This window comes from Alosa pseudoharengus, unplaced genomic scaffold (assembly GCF_046254945.1).
Source record: "Alosa pseudoharengus isolate Yale_2024_CS ecotype anadromous, Long Island Sound unplaced genomic scaffold, YU_APseudo_1.1 YU_APseudo_1.1_scf_10, whole genome shotgun sequence".
Taxonomy (NCBI): domain Eukaryota; kingdom Metazoa; phylum Chordata; class Actinopteri; order Clupeiformes; family Clupeidae; genus Alosa; species Alosa pseudoharengus.
In genome coordinates, this window is record NW_027468565.1 from 22,470,767 (window position 1) to 22,493,037 (window position 22,271).

Sequence of the window (22,271 nt, forward strand, 5' to 3'; positions counted from 1 at the left end):
GTGGGGTGACCTACATAGTGCCCCTGTGTCACTGAGGTGGCCTTGAAGTCCAGACAGGTCCTCATGTTTCTGCCCTGTGATGCTCCATTGAATTCAGTCGCACTCACTCTCTCTCTCTCTCTCTCTCTCTCTCTCTCTCTCTCTCTCTCTCTTTATCTCTTTAATCTCTTTCTCTCTCTCTCTCTCTGTGTGTCTGTCTGTCAGTCTCTCTGTCTGTCTGTCTCTGTCTCTCCCTCTCCCTGCTGTCTGCTTGTAGAAACAAGAGGCATGTTGGCCATTTGCTGAACACAAGCAATGCCTGAATCTTTGTGTTTAACAGAGATCAATAGGGGTTGGAGTAATAGTTAAAGTAACCAGTCATATGTCAAATATTATTTATGTGTTTGTGTATTGTTAAATGTCCAAGCATTGTTGTGGAACTCTGCATCATCATGTTGTGTTGAGACTGAATCTGTGTGTATTCTGTGTGTGTTTATTTATACTGTGTGTGTGTGTGTGTGTGTGTGTGTGTGTGTGTGTGTGTGTGCGCGCACCTGTCAGGTAAACCAGTGAAGCTGAGCCCTCGGGCAGAGGAGGTGGGCCTGTTCTTTGCCCAGATGCTGGACCACGAATACACTACAAAAGAGGTGTTTCGCAGCAACTTCTTCAGGGACTGGAGGAAGGTGAGTCTCAGCCGGGAGCCAATCCAGCTCCCGCTCCACTCCTGTTCTGTGGTTGCCATGGAAATGGAGAATGAAATGAACAAACAAAAACTTTTTTTGTTTCTCCAACCGTAAATAACTTTTCAAAAATCAAAAATGCTATTTGATGTTCTAGTCAGAACCCAAATGCATCTCGATGATAAATGATAGAATATTGAGCAAACCATGCCATTGCAGGGCTCTACAGTGCGCCCATTTCACTCGCACATGCGAGTAAAAATGATGCCGTGCGAGTGCAAAAAAAATATTTAGGCGCACTGGTGCGAATGACTTCTAACCATGTCAATGTTTGTCTACAAAATACACCGCAACATCGAGAAACATTAATGGTGCAAACCATAGAATCACGTCGCGAATGCAGCATAAAAACTACACCTCCCATCAACGTTAGCAGTTTCGCGTTGTGACTCGCTAGTAGTCGCTTCTATCAAATCCAAGAGCGCGCAGAAAAAGCGGAAAGTTAGACTAGCCAGCCAAGATGCAAAGATTGAAGAAATTAGTTCTTCTATCCACCGAATTCATTGGATATAGGAGGAACAGGATGAGATTCTGAGAATGCAGTGATAGAAGGAAAGGTAACCTTACATGCCTTTCAGCCCAGTTGACGTATTGGCTGCAATATGCAAAATATAGCTGTAGCGAACCGGCACAAAAGTAGCCTCCCATAATACTCCCATTTTATTCAAAGGTAGAACGCTACTGACAACTCCAGGCTTCCACGCATGCTTGTTTGTTTACACCGAATACAAGCTGAAGTGCAAAACGAAAGTAGGCCTAACGTTTGCCTACTGCCCCTATCAATGCAGATATTTCAAATAAAAACTAAAAGTATAAAACATATATCCTTGATTAGCCTATGTTGGGTTTTGTGGAAGAGAAAATGGACTGTAGTAGTAGTATTAGGCAGTATGCAGTCAGATAGGTCACCATGGGCATATTTGGTTAAGCTATAGGCCTAGATGGATTCACAAATAAATAAATTAGCCTACATTTGGCAGGATACTTGATGTACATTATTTTACATTAACAAAATGTAGGAAAATAGAACAGACTGAAAATAAAGTAGGCACTGATCTTTAAAATCCTGTTTCCTGTAGCCTAAATGTTGTCAGTCATTCTTAATGTGACTTAACTGACTGTGCGCCCAAATTTTTGTCTGTGCTCCTAAATTTTTTAACTTGGGCGCACAAGTGCTCCTGAAAATAAATGTTAGTGTAGAGCCCTGCATTGGTTGATTCTCTCTCAGTGGATGTATGGTTGCTGTGTTGACCAAGAGCATCCTCCTGACTGAATGCTTTCAGAGGCACCTATAGGCTCGACTATTCATGTTGAGCCTTTTATAGGTGATGACACAGACAAACACACACACACCTGTTTTATAGGTGATGACGATTTAGCTTTGCAACCTGCACTGTGGCAGATTAATTAGATGATCCCACCTTGACCTTCAGTGTCTGTCTGACACAGGAAGCTAAAAACTTCACCCTTGAGGGTATGAGTGTGAGGATGGGGGACAGGAACGCTCCTGAGATAAGTCCTCTGTCTCAGCCTTACTTTCCACGTCTCTCCTGAGGGATGACTTATGTGTGCAGCTGCCAGCTTTCTGTGCTCTGCCACTCTTTCCTCCTGTAGTATGGTAATCTGCCTTCTTAAACTGCAGAGTGAGATGACTGAGGATTTGCTAGGGGAGAGATATATTGGGGTGGGGGGGGGGGTACATTTTTCGGGAGGGAGGAGTAGAAGGGGTGGAGTGGGGGTGGCGGGGTGCTCCCTCTCTCACCCACTGCGCACCCTACCAAGCCCAGAGGCATATCATGCAGAATTAATTTCGTGCTGGTTAATGCTCAATGCTCTTGAAAATACGATTTGTGTAAAGGCATTGATATGCTAATCCAGACAACTCGCTCCCCGCATGCGAACAAATCCAATTAAACTGCTTTATTATAACAAGGCAGCCTCGCCTTGCCTCGCTGCCTCAGTCCCCGCCCACCGGCTGCCCCGTCATCACTCACACAGAGACGACGACGACGCTACTGCCATCACTAGAGAGAGAGAGAGAGAGAGAGAGAGCATCTCTAGATAGAACTGGCACAGACTGGAACAGTCACTCCCTCTCACAGGTGAAGCCTCCCGTCTACCTGTATCAAGGTGTGAGGATGTGATGAGCTGCAGCTCAAACAAGGAAATGATCTGTGAGGAGTGAGTGGTGCCGTTAACACCTAATCCCCCCCACCCCTGTGTAATTGACTGATTGATTCCTTCACTCTCCTCCTGAAGCTAGGGTGTAGTGTAATGAGTGTCTTGGCACAAAATGGCTGCTACGCATCACCCAGGTGGGTGCTACACCCTCATTGGGAACTACTTTGAGGGTGTAGTTTTGCTGTTAACATATTATGGGAAGGGTTAGGAGGAAAGCCTACTATTTTGTGGCTGATTTCTGTGTAAAGAGCAGTGCCAGATTGTCAAACCCTGATTCCCAGTCTCATCGTGACATTTATCTTTGTTTGAGCGAGGGAACTTTGGGCGCCTGGAGCCCCAGTTGCCCAGCCATAGCCAATACACAAGGTCAGAAATAGTGTTCAAACAGCAGACGTTTTTTTCCAGAATAAGGGCATAGAAAGGCCTATTTCAGTCCTGTCTCCCAGGGTGGCCGACCGGTAGTCCTCTCACCAGGCTGTAATTGCTCTGTTGGAAGGTTTTTATTTCTGAATGCCCCAATCACACAGTAGGCTGCCATTTTTTATTATTTCTACATGCTAGGTAATGGCAGCTGCCCAGCTAGCTGCCCATCCATGTTTCCTGGCAACCACAAAAAAATTAAAGGCTTTTTCAAAAAAATTAAAGGCTTTTTCTCTACGAAACTCCCCCTTGCTCGGTCTGAAGCTCTTTTCCTTTTCTTTGCGTCTTCCGTCAAGGGTTTTCGCTGCTTCTTCGCCGGCTCTGCCATTATACACACGTTTGCAACAATCTCTAGCGTTTCGTTAGCCTGCCTCTGTGCGGTAAACTGATCCTGCTTCGGTCGGCGGGTAGGATACACCGAACTTGCAAGTGGGATATTCTTCCTACAGGCAGTAGGGGCGGGCGAGAGAGCCTTTATTCGCCCCGTAATGAGTAATTTAACCATATACCGACTTACGAAGATGATTAATTAACACGAAAACGTTGCCTGGTGTCCCTTTAAGGCTGTCAAGACCTCCAAAGTATTTGTAAAAGTCTTTTGAGTAAGAGTTTTTAGTTGGGTCCTTTGAATCAATATAGTTTTCATCAAAAATGTGTGTGTGTGTGATCAGGAAATGAACTTGGAGGAGAGGACACTGATTGCTGATCTCAACAAGTGTGACTTTGGAGAGCTCCATGCAATGCACAAGAGTAAGGTGGAAGCTCGGAAGAACATGACCAAAGAGGAAAAACAGGTGTGTGTGTGTGTGTGTGTGAGTTTGATTGACCATTCAGACAGAACAAAGTGCATTAGCAGTTCCAAACAGGATTGAATTAGCCCTGCTAATGTACAGACATAGTTCCAGCTGTCCAGTGGTGTTGTCATTGCCAGCATAATTACCTATCAAAATACAACACAATGACAGTGAATTAGACTAGAGCACCTCAGAAGAAAACTGTCTCAGTGAAAAATTGATTGTTTTTTATTTATGAACAAAAGAGATCTGATATGCTTTAAATTGAATGTTTGAACAAGTTTGATAATTAAAAAAAAAGAGTCTACACAACACGCATTTGCAAAATACATGTTCATGTTTTAGGCTCTGTATATTTCTTTGAGTATTGGACTGTAGAAATCAGCAGAATACTTGTGTTGTGCCACATTTGCGCCCATGCTAGGTGATCAAGGACGCCAATCAGAAGATTGTGGACGACTTTGGTTTCTGCTTGCTGGACCACCATAAGGAACGCATCGGCAACTTCAAGATTGAGCCGCCAGGTCTGTTCCGTGGCCGCGGCGAGCACCCCAAGATGGGCATGCTCAAGAAGAGGATCCAGCCGGAGGATGTCATCATCAACTGCAGCAGGTCAGAGACAAAACAAACACAAGCATTACCATGGTCCTATGTTTTTAAAGCAACACCAAAGAGTTGTTTTGTACCTTAAAATAATGTTTCCAAACTTGTTTCAGTGGTTCAACAGGGTGAACGACGCTTCTGCATTCACTTCGCAGCCCTCTATCGGCTATAATCGAACTATAATTTTTCTAGATCGGGTAGCGGATCTGTAGTTCGATGGAATGAGACATTACAAATTTTACAAGTTGGGATTGGGTTTTCAAGTTGGGGTTTGGTTTGAGTTAGAAAGATGTTTAGCTTTGGGATACGGCACAGAGCAGATGTCCGAATGGGTTCAAATGATTAGTTAGTATTTCAGCATAGTGAGGTTAGAAGGTTAGGGTTAAAGCATATCTGTCCTAGGGTCTTTTTGTGAATGTACCCGAGTCAAACTTTCATTTAAAAGCATAATAACGACGTAAGCGCCACTTTTAAGATTGTATTTTCGTTCGGGTCTAATGGCCTTTTGAATGGGAGTTTTAGGGGCACTACTATGATTGCATCAAAAAAGACCCTAGGTTACATTTACATTAGTTCTTCAGTAAGAGTCTCGTCAAAGTGACTTGCTGTACAATATACCTTTCCATCAGTAAATGTGCTCCCTGGGTTTCGTGATTGTGGTGTTGATTGGCACCTTGCACTGACTTCCAGCTGTCTCCACAGGGACTCCCGTATCCCAGAACCACCCGCAGGCCATCGGTGGAAGGAGGTTCGCCATGACAACACGGTGACCTGGCTGGTCAGCTGGACTGAGAATGTCCAGGGATCGGTCAAATACATCATGCTCAACGCTAACTCCAAGCTGAAGGTGAGTTAACAGAGAGAACAGACAGACAGTGAGACGCTGGAAGACAGACAGCAGTGTTTCCCAGAGAATTTAATTCCATTTGTGGTGGTTGGTTTGCAGAATTAACTTGAATGCAGCAGTTTTTAGCAAATTAGCACAGCGTGGTTATGATTCTTACCAGATTTAAGCACAGTTTAGTACAACCTGGAAAATCATTGTGTGGTGGTCAATGTTGATATTAGTGGTGGGCCGCGATAAATAAGTCATTGTATGGGAAACACTGGACAGACAGACAGACAGGCAGATGAGTCGGTAGACAGGCACACAAGCAGGCAGACGGGCAGGCAGTAGATAGTGAGGCAGGCAGGCAGACAGTGAGAACGCTGGCAGAAAGACAGACAGACAGACAGACAGGCAGGCAGAGAAATAGGCAGGCAGCACTCCTGTTAGCCAGTGTGAAGCTTTGTGTGGAGTTAATTGCTATGAGATGTGTTGTGTTGGATTGAATGTTGGAAATGTAGAAAGGCCGGCAAACTTCAGGTCATTGTTCAGGTCATTTTTTTATTTATTTTTTTCATTTTTGTGTTTGCTGCCTCTCTGTGCAAGATTTCATAGTGTTTGTGCTCGAGTGAAACACATTATTTACCTACCTACCACTTTACCACAAGTTGCTGTGCAGCATTGCTCTGTTCCGCTGCCTTCCCTAAGGCGCTTCATCCCTCCTCTCTGGCTAGCTGCTTCCCATGCACCACTGGCCATAACAGATCAGAAGCTTTGAGGAGCTTGGCTTTATCTTTGCAAGACTTTAGAAAGCCCTCAGATTAAATCCAAGCCACTTTGATGGCAAGAATGCATTTGATGGTAGCTAGCTATTGACAAGACTTGAGTAAGTTTGCGCGCATAAGTAACTCACTGCCCCAGAAAAGTGTTCATTTGGTGTTTTTTTTTCCCCTTCTTCCTTCTTCCCTCCCCTCTTTCCGTGTCTTTTTGACTCCTCCACTCCATTGCCCTTCAGCCCCCCCCCTCTCTCTGTCTCTCTCTCTCTCTCTCTTTCTCTCTCTCTCTTTCTCTCTCTCTCTCTAAAGCTGATGACATTTAACTTCAGAGCGTTTCCTGTGTTTAATCAAGCAGAATAAGGGTAGAGTGTTGCAAGAGAGGCTGAGCGGGAGTCGGGCGGCAGGGAGAGGGCGAGAAGTAAGAAAGAGGGAGGGAGAGGAGAGAGAGAGGTCCTACTTCATCTTGTGGATCATCAACGGTGTGTGGGTGCTTTGACCTCATTTGTCTTTCTCCTGTCCCCACCTCCTCGGCCCCCTAATCCAATCAGGAAGTGGCGCTGTCAAGAGGGCGCCCATCACTCAAGCGCATGGGCCACCGCGAGCCCAACTGCTCGCACGTCTCCTGCTGCCAGTCTCTCGCTCCGCTCGTTTATCTCACACGCCCACCTTTTACACAGCACTCTGTCTCCACCTTATCTAACCCGGCTTTCAAATGGGGCTTTCTCCTGTGTGTGTGTGTGTGTGTGTGTGTGTGTGTGTGTGTGTGTGTGTGTCAATAGGACTGGGGTAAAGAACTAGTTTGTAGGTGTCTGCTGTTAAAAACGTGTGTGTGTGTGTCTGACTGTGATTGTGTTAGTTTATATGTGTGTTACTTGTGATTATATGCATGTTTGTGTGCACATTTGTGTGTGTGTGTTTGTGTTGATGAGGTTGTGCTGTGTCCTTCAGGGTGAGAAGGACTGGGAGAAGTATGAGGTGGCTCGTCAGCTGAAGAGCCGTGTGGGCCAGATCCGGTCTCAGTACCTGGAGGATCTCAAGTCCAAACAGATGGTCACTCGCCAGAGAGCCGTGGCCCTCTACTTCATCGACAAGGTGACATAGAACCGGGTGTTAGCTCTCTTTCTCTCTCTCACTTTCTTGCTTAGTTGCTTGATTACTCACTCTCGGTTTTTCCCTAATTTTCTCTCATTATGTCCATCCCTCGCTCTATCCTTCCTTCCTTTGTCTTTCTGTGCCTCTCTCTCTCTTCCTCTCTTTCTATCCATTTCACTTTCTTTCTCTCACACAAACAATTATCTTGTTCTCTTTCTCTCTCTCTATCTATCTATCTCTTTGAGTCTCTCTCTTCTTTCTTGCCCCTGGAGAGATGGATGGCCCCTGAGTCGAAGTCGAAACCCCAGGGCACCTCTGCATGCTTTAGAGCTTTCGGGAGACTTGGCCGGCTCAGTAGATTGTGTCTTGATAAAGTGACCTTTTCAGCAGCCAAGAGCATCCTCAGCACAGATAGTGAGAGTCTGGCACCGTGTGGCCCTCCTACCAGAGACATTTTTTAGGGTGTTTTCACACTTGGTCCCTTTCAGGCTTCTAAACAAACTCAGATCGATGACTCAGCATTTTTTGTGCATATGTGAACACGCCAACCGAACTCAGACCCCATATAATGCGAATCGAACTGAGACCACCACGGGAGGTAGTCTCGGCACGGTTCGCTTTGAAGTCCGTGGCACGGTTTGCATTATCTGTGCATTGGGAACACAAATTGCCCTGGGTTCTCTTTCACATTTTGCATGGTAGGCTAGCCTATTTTGTCCTACTTGACTTTCCATTGCCAAAAGAGAAAGCATGTTGTTTAAGTTATTATTTAAAAAAAAAAAACTTATCATTAGGCTTGTGATAGGCCTACAGACATTTGTAATTTGGCTACAAATTTGGTGTGTTCTAACATTAACGTTTGGCTGAATATCTTTTCATCCAAGCTATTGGTAGCCTAACTAATAAAGAATTAGATAGATAGCACTGGACAACAGACATAAACTTAAAAGTTTTGTTCAAGAAGAAAAACATTTTATCATTATGAGGGACAATATCAAGTTGAACACAAAAAAATGTTGGTGGTGATTTTCATGATCAGCAGCCTAAAACTCCATAAAACGTGGTAAAGCACTCTTGAAAAGGCCAAACCGGCATAGTTGTTAATCACTCAAGATTGGTAATTGCAAACGTGTTCAGCATGCCAAATCTTTGTAAGTCAATATTTAAATATGTATTTCTGCCAGATCTACAATCTCAGAACACTGAAATAAATGCAATCGTATGAGAGGTGACCATACCTTTATGATCTAAGATGCTAACTAAATTGGACATTGTATTTTTCACCCAAAGCCTTCAGGTCATTTGTATGCTAATTGTCTTTTAGTCATTTAGTTAATGCTTTAATATGGCTTCTTAAGGTAAGATCTTAATCTGCTCAAACACACAGTATTTAGTCTGGCTTTTGGACTCAGTCCCAGAGTTGGCTTGAGTGGAAGCAATGTTAGCTCAATCAAATTTATAATCATAGGCCACAGAACCTGTGTCTGACCCGAAACCTGTGAAGAACTACTCTAGAATGTCCTGCCAAGTCTTAGAGTCTATCTCGGAGTGTTTTATGATCGGCCCAGTCAGAACAGAGCAGGCATCCAGCTGAGCTGTATCATGGCCAAAATATAAAGTATCCGCTTCAAGTCGAGCAGTCTCTACATTGATAGGGTCAAAACCCCCGTTTTTAACCTCCACGTATTTCAGGTTTAAGAATATATTGTAAGAAAGGCTTTGTAGATCACTCTTCTAAGATGCTCTTCAGTAGTGGTATTGCAGAAGAGATGAGAAGTATGAATGTAAAAGCAGCCATCGATACCAACTAAGACCTCCTGCAGAAATAGCAGATATTTCCTTTGTGTCAATGTAAAAGCGTGAAGCATGTAACATGATTTGGTCAGACGGGGAGCTGTATGAAATGATCTGACTGGTCAGGGGTAGTAGCAGCAGATTAGAGTTTAGATTCTCTGCCCGAGCCCACGGGCCACGAACCCACTATCCTTGGGCCGGGCCCTTGATCAAGCATGTGTGTTTTTTTTTATTATCATTATTTATTTATTTTTAACCATTACTATTAGCCTAATGGGTGGGGAGAAAGCTATGCTATAATCAGAAATATTATATATATTTTTAGCAAAGTAGGCCTAAGTAACAGATGTGTACAAAGTTGCACAAGTTAGGCTACAAAGTTATCGGAACTCCCCCTATTACCGTCGGTCCCTTATTTCCACCGTCTTGCGTGTATGTGTCACTTAATATCCATTTCTATACAAACCAAGACAGCGGACTCCTAAAGAAATGCAACCACCCACACCATAGGTGTATCTAAATTAGCTATGTACCAAAAATGACATTTTACCGTGACTCGAAGAGCTGTAAACAGTGTTGTAAGGCTGCGTGTACACAACCGCTTGGAGCTTCAGTGGAATTGTAATTTCATGACGAGAATTCTCGGTCTAACCGTTCATGTGCCATTGAAACGGCGTAAATAGGCGACCCATCAGGCCAGCACTATAACTCCAAGCGTGGTAAACAAAATTGGATATTTCAGGCAGTAAATGCTCCCGTTAAAGGAACACGCTACCAAATGTCAGTAGTAATATATGTTCTTACCTTAATTTTCACGAGTTGAGTCATACCTCTCCCGTGTTGGTACATGCACTCAAACGCTCTGGTGAACGGCGCGAATGTGTTAGCATGTTGCTATGCTAGCGGGCTCAGACGTAGCCATAGAGAGAGGAAGATGGCAGTAATCAAAAACATCCACGTTTTCCCTACTTAAATACAGTTGCACGAGTAGTTGATAAAAATGTGTAAGGTCACACAACATGAAACGTGGCGATTTTCCAAGCGAATAAACAGGAGAACTACAATGTGTGGCGCAATAGCACTTGGGAGTACTTCGACCTAGCGTAGTAATATTAATTAACACCTAATTGTAGATCCTATCCACCACAGAGTTTAGAATCCATGCTTGATCGACCCCTCAGCCTCCCCCTCCCCTCTGAGAGAGAGAGAGGCACACACACTAGAGATGCACGGATGGGCTATTATTTCAACCGTAACTGCATAACAAAACTTATCATCCATCCGCCATCCATCCCCAAAGTTTTTTGACCAATTTTCAAAACCGCACCCGCCCGCCATCCGCTGGTTGTTTTAATGTATATGGGTGATGCGGCGCTGCTGACGTGAGGTTAGAAAGCTCTTGCCTGTTCTAGAAAGACTTATCCAATGCAGCAAATATATTAAAAGGCTAAAGTCCTACATTTGCTATGTTGTAGCCTATCCCCAGAATATCAGCAGCAAACTCAGTCTCTGTCTCGCAAAACAGTCTCCAAATAAAACCAGTGTTTCCCCTACAATGTATTCATCAGCGGCGCAGCGCCGCTGCTGGAAATCAAGCGCCACTGCAAAAAAAAGTTGCCTAATTAAAAAAAAAAAATAAATAAAAAAAGACGCAAGTGAACTTCAGGAACAGCTGCCGTTCGTTCAGGTTTCATGTCAACAAATAATAGTAGGCTAACGTTGAAGGCGCAGTCAGGATTTCACAGGAGATCACGCTTGTTTGTGTTTATGTTTAAGTTTATAGCAGACGCATTTTTGTGCAAGAAAACGTAGCCTACATTATGTTAACCAAGGAACCAAATTAAACACGCCAGCGAGATAGCTGCCCCTACCTTCAGTAGCCTATTCCCAGATAAATTCCACGCATTGTTTCAATTTTGTTTGTGATACAGGCAATGCTTTCAAGCCCTGTGTTGCTAACATACCTAGGCTGTGAAACTAAGGTCTAGTTAGCCTATTGGTGGGTTTAATTGAATTTCAGTAATAGGATACGCAACCATTTACATGTGGAGATAGTTTGTAATTCCTGTAGAGCTCACCAAAATTATATAAATGATACAAGACACTTATCTCCTATAATCCAAGATAGAATTTCCTCGAGTTTTTGAGCATTTATTTTACCAAATGACATGGAAAACATAATTCATTTCATCCACATATTCTTAAGCACCATGCACAACAACGCTACTAAGTTAGCTTAAAACCGTGAGAATCAAGCAAGCGTCTCGGGCCCTCACGGCATTAAAGTGACAGGCACTCAATTCAACTTGCACAGCACCAATACAGTGTAATGACATGAAAGAGAAGTCTATATAGTTTATACAGTGCTGTACCAAAGTTAAGACACCCATGCTAAAATTGACTAAAGGGAGGAATAAAAACACATGTTTTGCCTTTTGTCTTAATGCCTTAAAACCCATTCGCGCTGGATGCTGCATGACGCAACATTGACCCTCCCGCTGGATGCTGCGTAGCGCAACATTGACCCTCCCGCTGGATGCTGCGTAGCGCAGCATGCTTTTTATTTCATGTTTTTAGGTGCTACAGAGGCTTAGATATAAAATTTTGGTAGACGTTGACAATTTTTAGTATGTTTTCAGAAAACCCTCAGGAAATAAGGTTATTTAGTCTAGAATGCCATAGGATTCTATAGGCGTTTTTAGCAGACATTTTAGGAGTAAATGGGTTAAATAAATAATAGGACATGAATTATTTTTTAATGTACCATGTATCGTAAATAAATAAATGTTATTATATAAATAAATGTCTTAACTTATGCACAGCATTGTATATTCTAAATAGTAATAGTTTGTACAGTGGCCTACAGTGTACCGTTGTACAGTGGCTAATTACTAATAATGTAAATGAAAAAGGTGAAAGAAAAACATGAATAATCCTGTTCAAGTACTGCAATAATCATGCTTTGTAAATGCTTGTGTTGATGGTTAGTCATAATTTGTAACTCAATCTGTCCATTTCTTTTACAAAATCCACCAGAAGTCACCATTTAAGGAGTATTTTTTTCAATGGTTTCTTTTTTTGTGGGGGGGGGGGGGGGGGCTTCCTACGATTAACAGCACCGCTACTGGAAACATTTCTAGGGGAAACACTGTATGAACAGGTTTGACATTAATTCTGGTGGAAGCCAAGAGCTGTATAACAGCTGTGAAGCGGTTACACCAAGCATACCAAAAAAAAAACCTCACTTTAAGAATATACAATATGATTCTGTGTATGTCACGGCCGTGTGTGTGTGTGTGTGTGTGTGTGTGTCCTTCCTGCAGCTGGCTCTGAGAGCGGGTAATGAGAAGGAGGAGGGCGAGTCGGCCGACACCGTGGGCTGCTGCTCACTGCGTGTGGAGCACATCACCCTCCACGACACACTGGATGGAGAGAGCTGCGTGGTGGAGTTTGACTTCCTGGGTAAAGACAGCATCCGCTACTACAACAAGGTCCCGGTTAGCAAACGGGTGAGGCCCAGCACTTCATCTGTCACACACACACACTGACACACACACGCACTGACACACACACACACTCATCTGAGCAGCAATCCAGAAAAGAAATCTCACTCGCTCTCCCTCTCTCCCTCCTCACACTCACAAATACTCCAATACACACACACACACACACACACACACACACACACACACACCCTTTGATTTCCACCGGAAAGCATAGTCTAGCTTGTCAGTCACCTACCTTGCCACCACCCTCCCAAAGGGATTTTAAGAAATGACTTGTGGTCAATCTGTGACTCCACTGATTCCTGCTGGACTCATGGAAACAGACACCTTGAGGGCGTCAGGACAGGTCAGGATTGACAAGGCCAGCTCGGCCTCCTGCCCCCAGTGCTCTCAGGACAGTTAGTACACACACACACACACACACACACACACACACACACACACACACACACACACACACACACACACACACACACACACAGGCCCTGCTGGGTTGACAGGAGAAGGAGCAGGCATCAGTCCTGCAGGAGGAGTGAGGAATGACTTACTCTGTTACATTATTGCACTAGAAGAATGTAGAGAGAGACAGAGAGAGAGAGAGAGAGAGAAAGAGAGAGGGGGACAGAGTGTTTTCTCTTGCCAGTTGAGGTGTTTTGCTTGGCAGAGGATTTAATTATTTAAATGGGGGGCATTTAAAAAGCAACTCATCAGTTGATAGTAATTAGTTGGCTGATTATTTGAGCAGGCGAAGCTGAGTGGGGGGTGAGGGGCTTTATCAAGCGTCGCCCGGGCTTCTTGAAAATGTCAGACCTAATTGAAGAAAGGTGTAATTTTCTCAGTGGAATTACATATGTAGAGTGGGTAAGCTCGCCACATGACCACCAATGGCCTTGAGACAACCCCTCTGCTGACTAGTTTGTGCATGCACTCAGACACATGCATGCACATGCGCGCGCACACACACACACACACACACACACAGACTAATGTATGCAAACTCTTGTCCATACTTAGAAACATACAAACACAAAAAAAAACATGGTTTGTGTGTGTGATTGCACTTTGTCTGTAGAAGTGCCAATCATCCACCTACTTTTGTTTGACAGGAAAAAGGAATTGAAATCATTACAATGTCTCCAGCAACCCCCACCCACCCCTCTCTTTCTCAATCACACCTTCGACAACAGGACAACTCATTTCCTTCTCTTCCTCCTCCTCTTCTAGCTGTTAATGTTCCATCTCTGTTTTCTCTGTGTTAGCTGAAGGATAAATTGTTATTCAAATGAAGTGGCCTTAAAAGCAGCACATCTGCTGCGATTAATTAGTTCCATGCATATTTTAGCCACTTTGTTTGGAGCTGGAGCGAGGGAAACAGGACTTTTTGGAAATGTCAGATATAATTGAGGACCCCCCCCCCCACACACACACACACACACACACACACACACACACACACACACACACCTCTTTCTCTTTTTCTCCCTCCTCTCTATCCCTCTATCTGTCAGGTAAGACAACTGGAGAGGTACAGATTGCCCACATTGCTGTGGTCGCTGTGTGATCATGTTTTTAAACGCTCTTTCTTTGTTCCTCTCTGTAGCTCAATTAAAAGCTTGTTGGAGGTCTTTCTAAAGGCCTGCTGCAATGGAGAAAAGTGCAGCCGATTTACAATGGAGGCTTGTTGGTCATGGGCCTGTAGTTACAATCAGACACCTGGCACACCTAAATCCAGTAATGGAGAGAGGCTGTACCTGTTTCTGGGGTAAATGAGACGGGCTGGTGGATCACGTGATTGTGGGTTGAGTGCCTGAGTAACTCATTTGGAAACTTTGGGGAAGTTTTCCCTTTTTTTTATTTTTATTGCACATCCAGCAGTGGAGAGAGCCTGTACCTTTTGTGGGATAGATGAGATAAGATGGAGACCATTTGCGCCAGAGGGACTGTTTAAAAAAAAAAAAAAAAAAAAGTCAAGGTAAGTGTGTCCCAATGTCGCTTAATTAACAACGAAAACGCAATAGTGTGGATGTAGTCTGAGGCTGGGTTCAGAGGCTGTGGGGTTTTGAAGGGAATGGTGCCAGGTCACATGAAAATGGAATATATTTTTTAGAAACTGGCTAAAGTGCCTATCACATTGTACACGGAATGCGCTGCGTCCTAATTGAACTTTGACCACGGCACACGCAAGACTGGTAAAGCTGCAAAATGCTGATTGCGCTGCAATTTTTTACGTTGTTATAGTCATTTTATTATCTCTCTCTCTTTCTCTTTCTCTCTCTCTCTCTCTCTCTCTCTCTCTCTCTCTCTGTCTTTTCAGGTCTTCAAAAACCTCAAGCTCTTCATGGAGAACAAGCAGCCAGGAGACGACCTGTTCGACCGCCTGAGTGTAAGTCCCCAGCTAGAGAGCTGCACAGCTTTCAGCACCTTGTACAGTCACATTCACATTGACATTATTTTTTCTTTGGACTCCTATTCCTCATCCCTTCTCCCTTCCATTCATACAGCCCCTCTGTCAGACATGACATTTTTCTGTGTCACTTTTCTTTCTCAATGCCTAACATTCACATGGACATATTTCTTTAACCCATTCGCGCTGGATGCTGCATGACGCAACATTGACCCTCCCGCTGGATGCTGCGTAGCGCAACATTGACCCTCCCGCTGGATGCTGCGTAGCGCAGCATGCTTTTTATTTCATGTTTCTAGGTGCTACAGAGGCTTAGATATGACATTTTGGTAGATGTTGACAATTTTTAGTATGTTTTCAGAAAACCCTCAGGAAATAAGGTTATTTAGTCTAGAATGCCATAGGATTCTATAGGCGTTTTTAGCAGGCATTTTAGGAGTAAATGGGTTAAAGTTCCCCACTATTGCTGTTTAACTATCCTTCGCTTCATACAGCCTCTCAGACATGATATTTGCCTGTTTGTCAACTTCCTCTTTCGCACCATGTCACAGCTTAAGGGCCCGTGTCCACCAATTGGGTTTTTTTGCGCCGACGGAGCCAATTTCTACTTTTTACAGCGCTTCCCCGTTTACAGCGCTAACCCTTCGGCAGAAAAAAGCCCTTGGCATGGATTTTTTTTTTTCTGCAAAGCGCAAATGACAAAGCCTAAAGGGCCTATCACATTGTACACGGTATGCGCTGCGCTCGCCGCTAGGTTACTCTTGGTTGAGGTAACGTCCCAAAGATTTTTGTTGTGCTTGCCCCCGGGCTCAGCGCAAAATATCAATGACTTACAGCGTGCCCCGGTCAAAGTTCAACATGATTTGCAACATGATTGAACTTCAGAGCGGCAAAGAGGCAAAATGGCGCTTGCAGCGAGCAAAGCGCAGCGGCAGACCAGCTCTTGTGCGCGCAAGCCATTGACAATAATGCATTTCATACCGCCATCTTGGTCAGACTTTTTTGTAACTCGTGGACCTGATTGGTTGTCGAATCATCCTCATTTGAATAAAGTTAAACGTTCGCCAACTTTGTTTCGCCTGCCTCGGCGATTCGCTCTCATTTTACCCAACCAGGGTGAATTTCGTCTCCTTTCAACGTCAATGAGAGCGACGCGAAATGTAGGTGTGTGGAAACAAACCGTAAAGGGATGACTTATTGTATTGTAATGCCTAACAAGCTCCTTTTGTCTGTCTAAGTCATATTTTAATGAGCTGAGGCCTGAACGATTGCTGCCATTTCAGTTAGCTAGTTAGTTACCAACGTTCCAAAAAGGACGTGCTGGCAGACGGTAAACACTTGACTGAAGCGCTCTGAAAATGAGGTTAAGGGCGCTGGCAACGCAAAACACGCGATTGGTGGAGGCCCTAAAACAACTGTTCAACAGTACTCCTTAAAACACTATATAAAAAGGGGGCAACTTGGAGTAAGATGCCAGTTTGGTTATGGCCTGTCCTACTGGAAGAGCGAGGTGAGTCATGAGTACCCTTCTGGTCAGATCTGGGAGAGCCGTGCCGGACTCGTGGCATAATAGCGCCTGGTAAAGAACTCAGGAGGAGAGCATAGTGTAGTAGGGCACAGGAACAGGAGAAGATCACAGTAGACAGCCTTCGCACAGGATTGTAATGGACATGAGCAATGTTCATCCATGCAGAACTTCCTTCTTTCCTGGGACCTTGATGACTCATGCAAGAGTGCATCTTATGCCCATCGTTTATTTACCGATCGTGGAATAATTAATAGTTAAATGAAATACGTCATTAGTGTGTGGTATTACAGTTTGATTCCTGCTCTGTGTTTGCCCCAGGATGTGGCGGACCGATGCATTCTGCTGATTCTACCTGTATGATATGACCGAGGGTTAGAGGAGAGGAGCACTCAGCGAGAGAGAAGTTGGCATCGCCTAGCGATGGGCAGAGAGAAAGTGGCACTGTGCCTGTGTACTTTTGGCAGGCCAAGTTAGCGGTGAAGAGTATGTTTTCAACGCCACCCCCCTGGAGCGTTGTACTGCATTTGCCAAACCACCTAGAATGTATGAAATGCCATGCGGTTAAGATTATATATTTTTTTTGTACAGAGGCAGAAGGGTAATATGATTTTTTTTTTTTTTTTTTTTAGATAGCATAATCTTGTGCCAAGCCTAAAATATTGTTTGCGGGATGGCCAGGGGGTAGGAGGAGTTGGCCAGTGGAGGAGTAAGATAGAGAGGGTTCAGATAGCTAGGTAGCCGTTGGAGGAGGGAGATGGAGAGGCTTCTGAGAGAACTGAGAGCTTAGCCAGTCTTTTCTCAGGAAGCCTGCAGGGCTTGCTCAAGGTGAGGCACGGAGGGAAGGATGGAGTTGGTCTTGAGTTATGAGAACAAGTGTGTGTGTGTGTTTGTGTGGGTGTGTGAGAGAGAGAGTTAGGGCATGCTGGGCTTAGGGTGGAGAGTTGCAGTGAAAGTTTCTGGCCTGTGTGTGTTTGTTTGTGTGTGGGGTGGGTATGTGAGTGAAGCTAAACATGAAGCTAGTGCAAGAGGCCTTGATAAGCCTCTGGGCCACAAGAGAGAGAAAGAGACTTTTGACTTTTAAAACCCCTTTTATTGAACCATTGCATGGATCAAAAAACACCTTAAAACACTACAGTATAGCCCCCCCCCCCAGTCCCCATGGCATCACCACATAAATGCCAAGGCACCATCAATAATGGAGACCAGTACACCAGTACACCATTTCTGTGAAAAATGAGCCACACTGTCTGAAACTTTAAAGAAAGCATATTCATCCCTAACCCTTGATTCCACCAAAGCTTTAAACATGTCCACAAGGTTGACAATCTGGCCCTCCTCCTCCAGAGAGAGAGAGAGACAGACAGACAGACAGAGAGAGAGAGAGAGACAGACAGACAGACAGAAAGAGAGAGAGAGAGACAGAAAGAGAGAGAGAGAGAGCCTGTCCAGGCGTTGAGGTGTGGTGGCTGCGGTGCTCAGGACAGGGCTCTGATTGGCAGTTTGAAAAGGCCAGCCGGAGGAGGGGACTGCCAGAACTGCTAATCTGCCCCAGCGCTAATAACGGCCTACCACAGCCTGGCCATGGCGAATTATTACACACCCCCAGGGTGTGTGTGTGGGGGGGGGGAGAGCGCTGGGCATAGGTGGATAGTTGCATTGAGAGTTGTTGGCGTGTGTGGATCCTGCCTTGAAGGACACGTTCTGAAAACTGCTGGCGGATCCTTTTTCTTGAAGGACACGTTCAGTCGGTTTGTTTAATAAGCATCTGAGCACATATCCCCGGCGTATGGAAGTCACACTATGACTGTGAAAGGTAATAAGCGTTCCTGGCCCTGAACGTTTATGGTCAGTGTGCTATTGTCTGACTGGAGTGGAGATGAGGATAGATGTCAAGGGGCTCTACCAGAGACTAGTGAGGAGACACAGCATTCAAAAAATCTCCCATAGAAATGTATGGGGTTAGTTTGTAACGCAAACATGGCAGTTGTCTATACATATTCCGCCTCTTCCTCCGCCAATAGATAGGACAAGTGAATACATCGTGCCAATCATGTGTTGTGATCTCACAGCTAGAACGAGGTTGGTGTCGTGAAGCTTTGCGCATGCGCAGTTCTGCCAGAAATAGATGCCCGATAAGTGCCCAAAATGCTTTGCAATATGGCCGAGTGGAGGGACTTGCCTAAAATAACTGGCTCTACTCAGGATGGATATTCAGGTGTCCTGTTGTCTTAGTGAGTGCAGTGCAGTGATGTTTAGAACTTTGGAAATGTTTTCCTCTGTTACTAGGTGACTGTGTGTGACTGTGTGTGTGTGTGTGTGTTGCACATGCACACACAAACAGACACACACACACACACACACACAATGACTCTTTTACCTCCTGCTCACCCTGGTTGAAGTTTTATTAGTGGTCCACTTTGTGTGTGTGTGTGTGTGTGTGTGTGTGTGTGTGTGTGTGTGTGTGTGTGTGTGTGTGTGTGTGTGTGTGTGTGTGTGTGTGTGTGTGTGTGTGTGTGTGTGTGTGTGTGTGTGTGTGTGTGTGTGTGTGTGTGTGTGTGTGTGTGTGTGTGTGTGTGTGTGTGTGTGTGTGTGTGTGTGTGTGTGTGTGTGTGTGTGTGTCTGAGAGAGTCCATGTATATGTATTCCAGTTGGGCTGCAGTGTGGTGGGAGTTGAGTGACAGCAGTGCTCTTCTTCCTAAAGTGTCCCTGGGGCAGCTGAAGCAATGGCTTTCAGGTCCCATGTCCACTGTGTGACATGTTGACTCCCAGAAAGGTCAAGTGCAGTAACAAGGGCCATGTCAAGTTGATGGACTGATGGGCCTAGGCTACAGGTTGCCATGGAGTTAGTTTGTTGCATTGCTCAGCTGACATGCACTTCACATATGTATGTAATATATGCGTAAATCTATAGGATTTGACAATATACAGATACATTATAATTGCACATGTGGACTGTTTGAATCTAGTGTCCTAAAGTGACTGACTGCACATATGTGTATGTGTGTTAATTTGTGGGATTTAGTGTAGCACTCATTGCAAGCTAGCCTTGACAGCTTAGATGATGATGATTATGATGATGATGGTGGTGTGTGGTGGGTGTGTATGTGTGTGAGTGATCAAAGCTTGAGCACATCCATCCTCATGTTTGTGCTCGCTGTCTCCCTCCCTCTGTCCCGCTCTCTCTCGCAAAGGCATCAAAATGAGTCTAAAAGTTGACTAATGCGCTTTATAATCCCCTTCTGCCTAAATGATGGGCATAATAAATATGGAGTGTGCATTTGTCTTTCTCTCCTTCCTCTGAGAATGCTGAGAAGGGGGGGGGGGGGGGCAGTGGGCTGAGATAGCGGAGAGGGGTGTAAAAATCATGGAGTTGTACTGCCATCTAGTGTCAATTTGTGTAGTCAGTAAGACTGGTGTGTGTGGGTGTGGGTGGGTGTATGCGTATTTTGTGTATGGGCTTTGAGTTTTTTGTTGTGTGTGTAGATGAGATTAGACACTAACCTCTACTCCTCTCTTGTCTGTGTGTGTGTGTGTGTGTGCGCGCATGTTTCTCTTGACAACAGACCAGTACACTGAATAAACACCTGAGCTCTCTGATGCCTGGACTGACGGCCAAGGTTTTTCGAACATACAACGCCTCCATCACCCTGCAGCAGCAGCTGAAGGAGCTGTCCAACAGTAGGTCCCCCTTTTATTTACCTTTTATTGTTTTTGACAACTCCATTCCATTCTGCGACACAACTCTATTGTTTTTAACAACTCCATTCCATTCTGCGACACAACTCTATTGTTTTTAACAACTCCATTCCATTCTGCGACACTGATTTTTACAACTCCGCTTGCAACACCAGATGCAGAGAAGAGAAGAGCTTTTTATCTAATTAACCATGACAAAATTGAGCACTGCTTTTCTCTTTTTTGACATTTTCTCTCTGTTCCCCCATTCCACCCCTCCACTCACCCCCCTCTCCCCAAACCACCACATTCACGCATACACACACACCTTTCCAGTGTCAGACAGCACGGCGGAGAAGCTCCTGTCCTACAACCGGGCAAACCGTGCGGTGGCCATCCTGTGTAACCATCAGCGCGCGCCGCCCAAGAGCTTTGACCAGTCCATGGCCAATCTGCAGTCTAAGGTAAGCCAGACCTGTATGTGTGTGTGTTCGTGTGTGTGTGTGAGTGTGTGAGATATTAATGAACAAAGCAAAGGCATACACACACATCAGATCACAAACAGAAAAAGACCAAGGTGAACCGTGTGTGTGTGCAGTCTGCGCACGTGTGTGTGTGTTCACATGTGTGCTAAATGGTCATAGAGTAACTGCCATCCTTTGTGTGGTCCTGAAGTGTGGTTCATTTTTGTGTGAAAACCCTATATTTTGTCTTGTCCAGATTGACACCAGGAGGGAGCAGATGGCCCAGGCCAAACGTGAGCTGAAGCAGGCCAAGAAGGACGCCAAAGAAAGCTCAGACCCCAAGCTCATGACGTGAGTACAGTATCACCTGAATAATACCACAGGCTGCGCTGTGCCTACTGTTTAGTTTTTTCAATTCAGATTGGAGAGAGATCATGTGGTCACTCAGAAACAGGCACTGATGGTGGACATGCCATAGATTAGATTACAGTATATTTTGTTTTTGAAATACATTCAGCATCACATTTTCTGATGGAGGGCAGGTGTTCATAACTACATGACTATGAATGAAATGATCCGTCTGTGTGTGTGTGTGTGTGCGTCTCTCTATCTGTCACTGTGTATTATGTGTGATTGTGTGTGTGTCTCTGTCTCCATCTGTCTCTGTGTATTATTTATGTGTGATTGTGTGTGTGTGCTCCAGTGTGTTGGAGAAGAAGATGAAGGCCGTGGCCCGCTGCAAGGAGCAGCTTTTGAGGATGGAGGTGCAGGCCACAGACAAGGAAGAGAACAAGCAAATTGCCCTGAGCACCTCCAAGCTAAACTACCTGGACCCACGCATCAGTGTGGCCTGGTGAGGATGACCCCTCCACACACACACACACACACACACACACACACTCACACTCTCACAGACATCCTCTCGAAGGTCTTTTTCATACACTTCACCCACACACACACACACACACACACACACACTCTTGAGAAGCCAGGCAGACTAGCGTGTCTAAAGTAAGTAAAGTAAAGTAAGTAAAGCATTCAAAGCTGAATAGCACACTTGACCATTCTCTGCAAGCTATGGAAACATTTGCGTTTTGTAAAATTCCTTAAACACAGTAGTAATGCAGATCACGATAGTTAGATAGATGGCAACATACTCGTTTGGCATTATTTCTGATTTTCTGTAGTTAATCACCGCATTTTTCATGTTTTGTGCTGCATTGTTTAGGTGTAAGAACTTGGATGTGCCACTGGACAAGGTCTATAACAAGACCCAGAGAGACAAGTTCGCCTGGGCCGTCCACATGACGGAGAAGGACTTTGAGTTCTGAAGTGGGACTCTCCAAGATGCAGCACTTTATCAAATGTTTCTGGTTGTTCAGCCATTTTTGTTTTTAAAAAGTCATGTTTTTAACAATATTTTAACATCTTCTCATTGTTAGCACTTGTTGATTTTATTTGTTTTAACCTTGATGTTTTACTCAAACGT

At 44.6% G+C, this 22,271-nt stretch overlaps 1 protein-coding gene across 1 annotated transcript; it reads left to right on the top strand.

Moving 5' to 3' along the window:
* Positions 1-581: 581 nt before the first annotated feature.
* Positions 582-22,113, top strand: LOC143140266 (DNA topoisomerase 1). The gene is made up of 12 exons (XM_076301055.1): positions 582-662; positions 3,992-4,114; positions 4,539-4,726; positions 5,420-5,564; positions 7,268-7,411; positions 12,529-12,714; positions 15,026-15,094; positions 20,207-20,321; positions 20,655-20,782; positions 21,039-21,133; positions 21,486-21,635; positions 22,011-22,113. The coding sequence occupies exons 1-12, from the start codon at positions 597-599 to the stop codon at positions 22,111-22,113; spliced, it is 1,512 nt and encodes a 503-aa protein (XP_076157170.1). The 5' UTR covers positions 582-596.
* Positions 22,114-22,271: the final 158 nt, after the last annotated feature.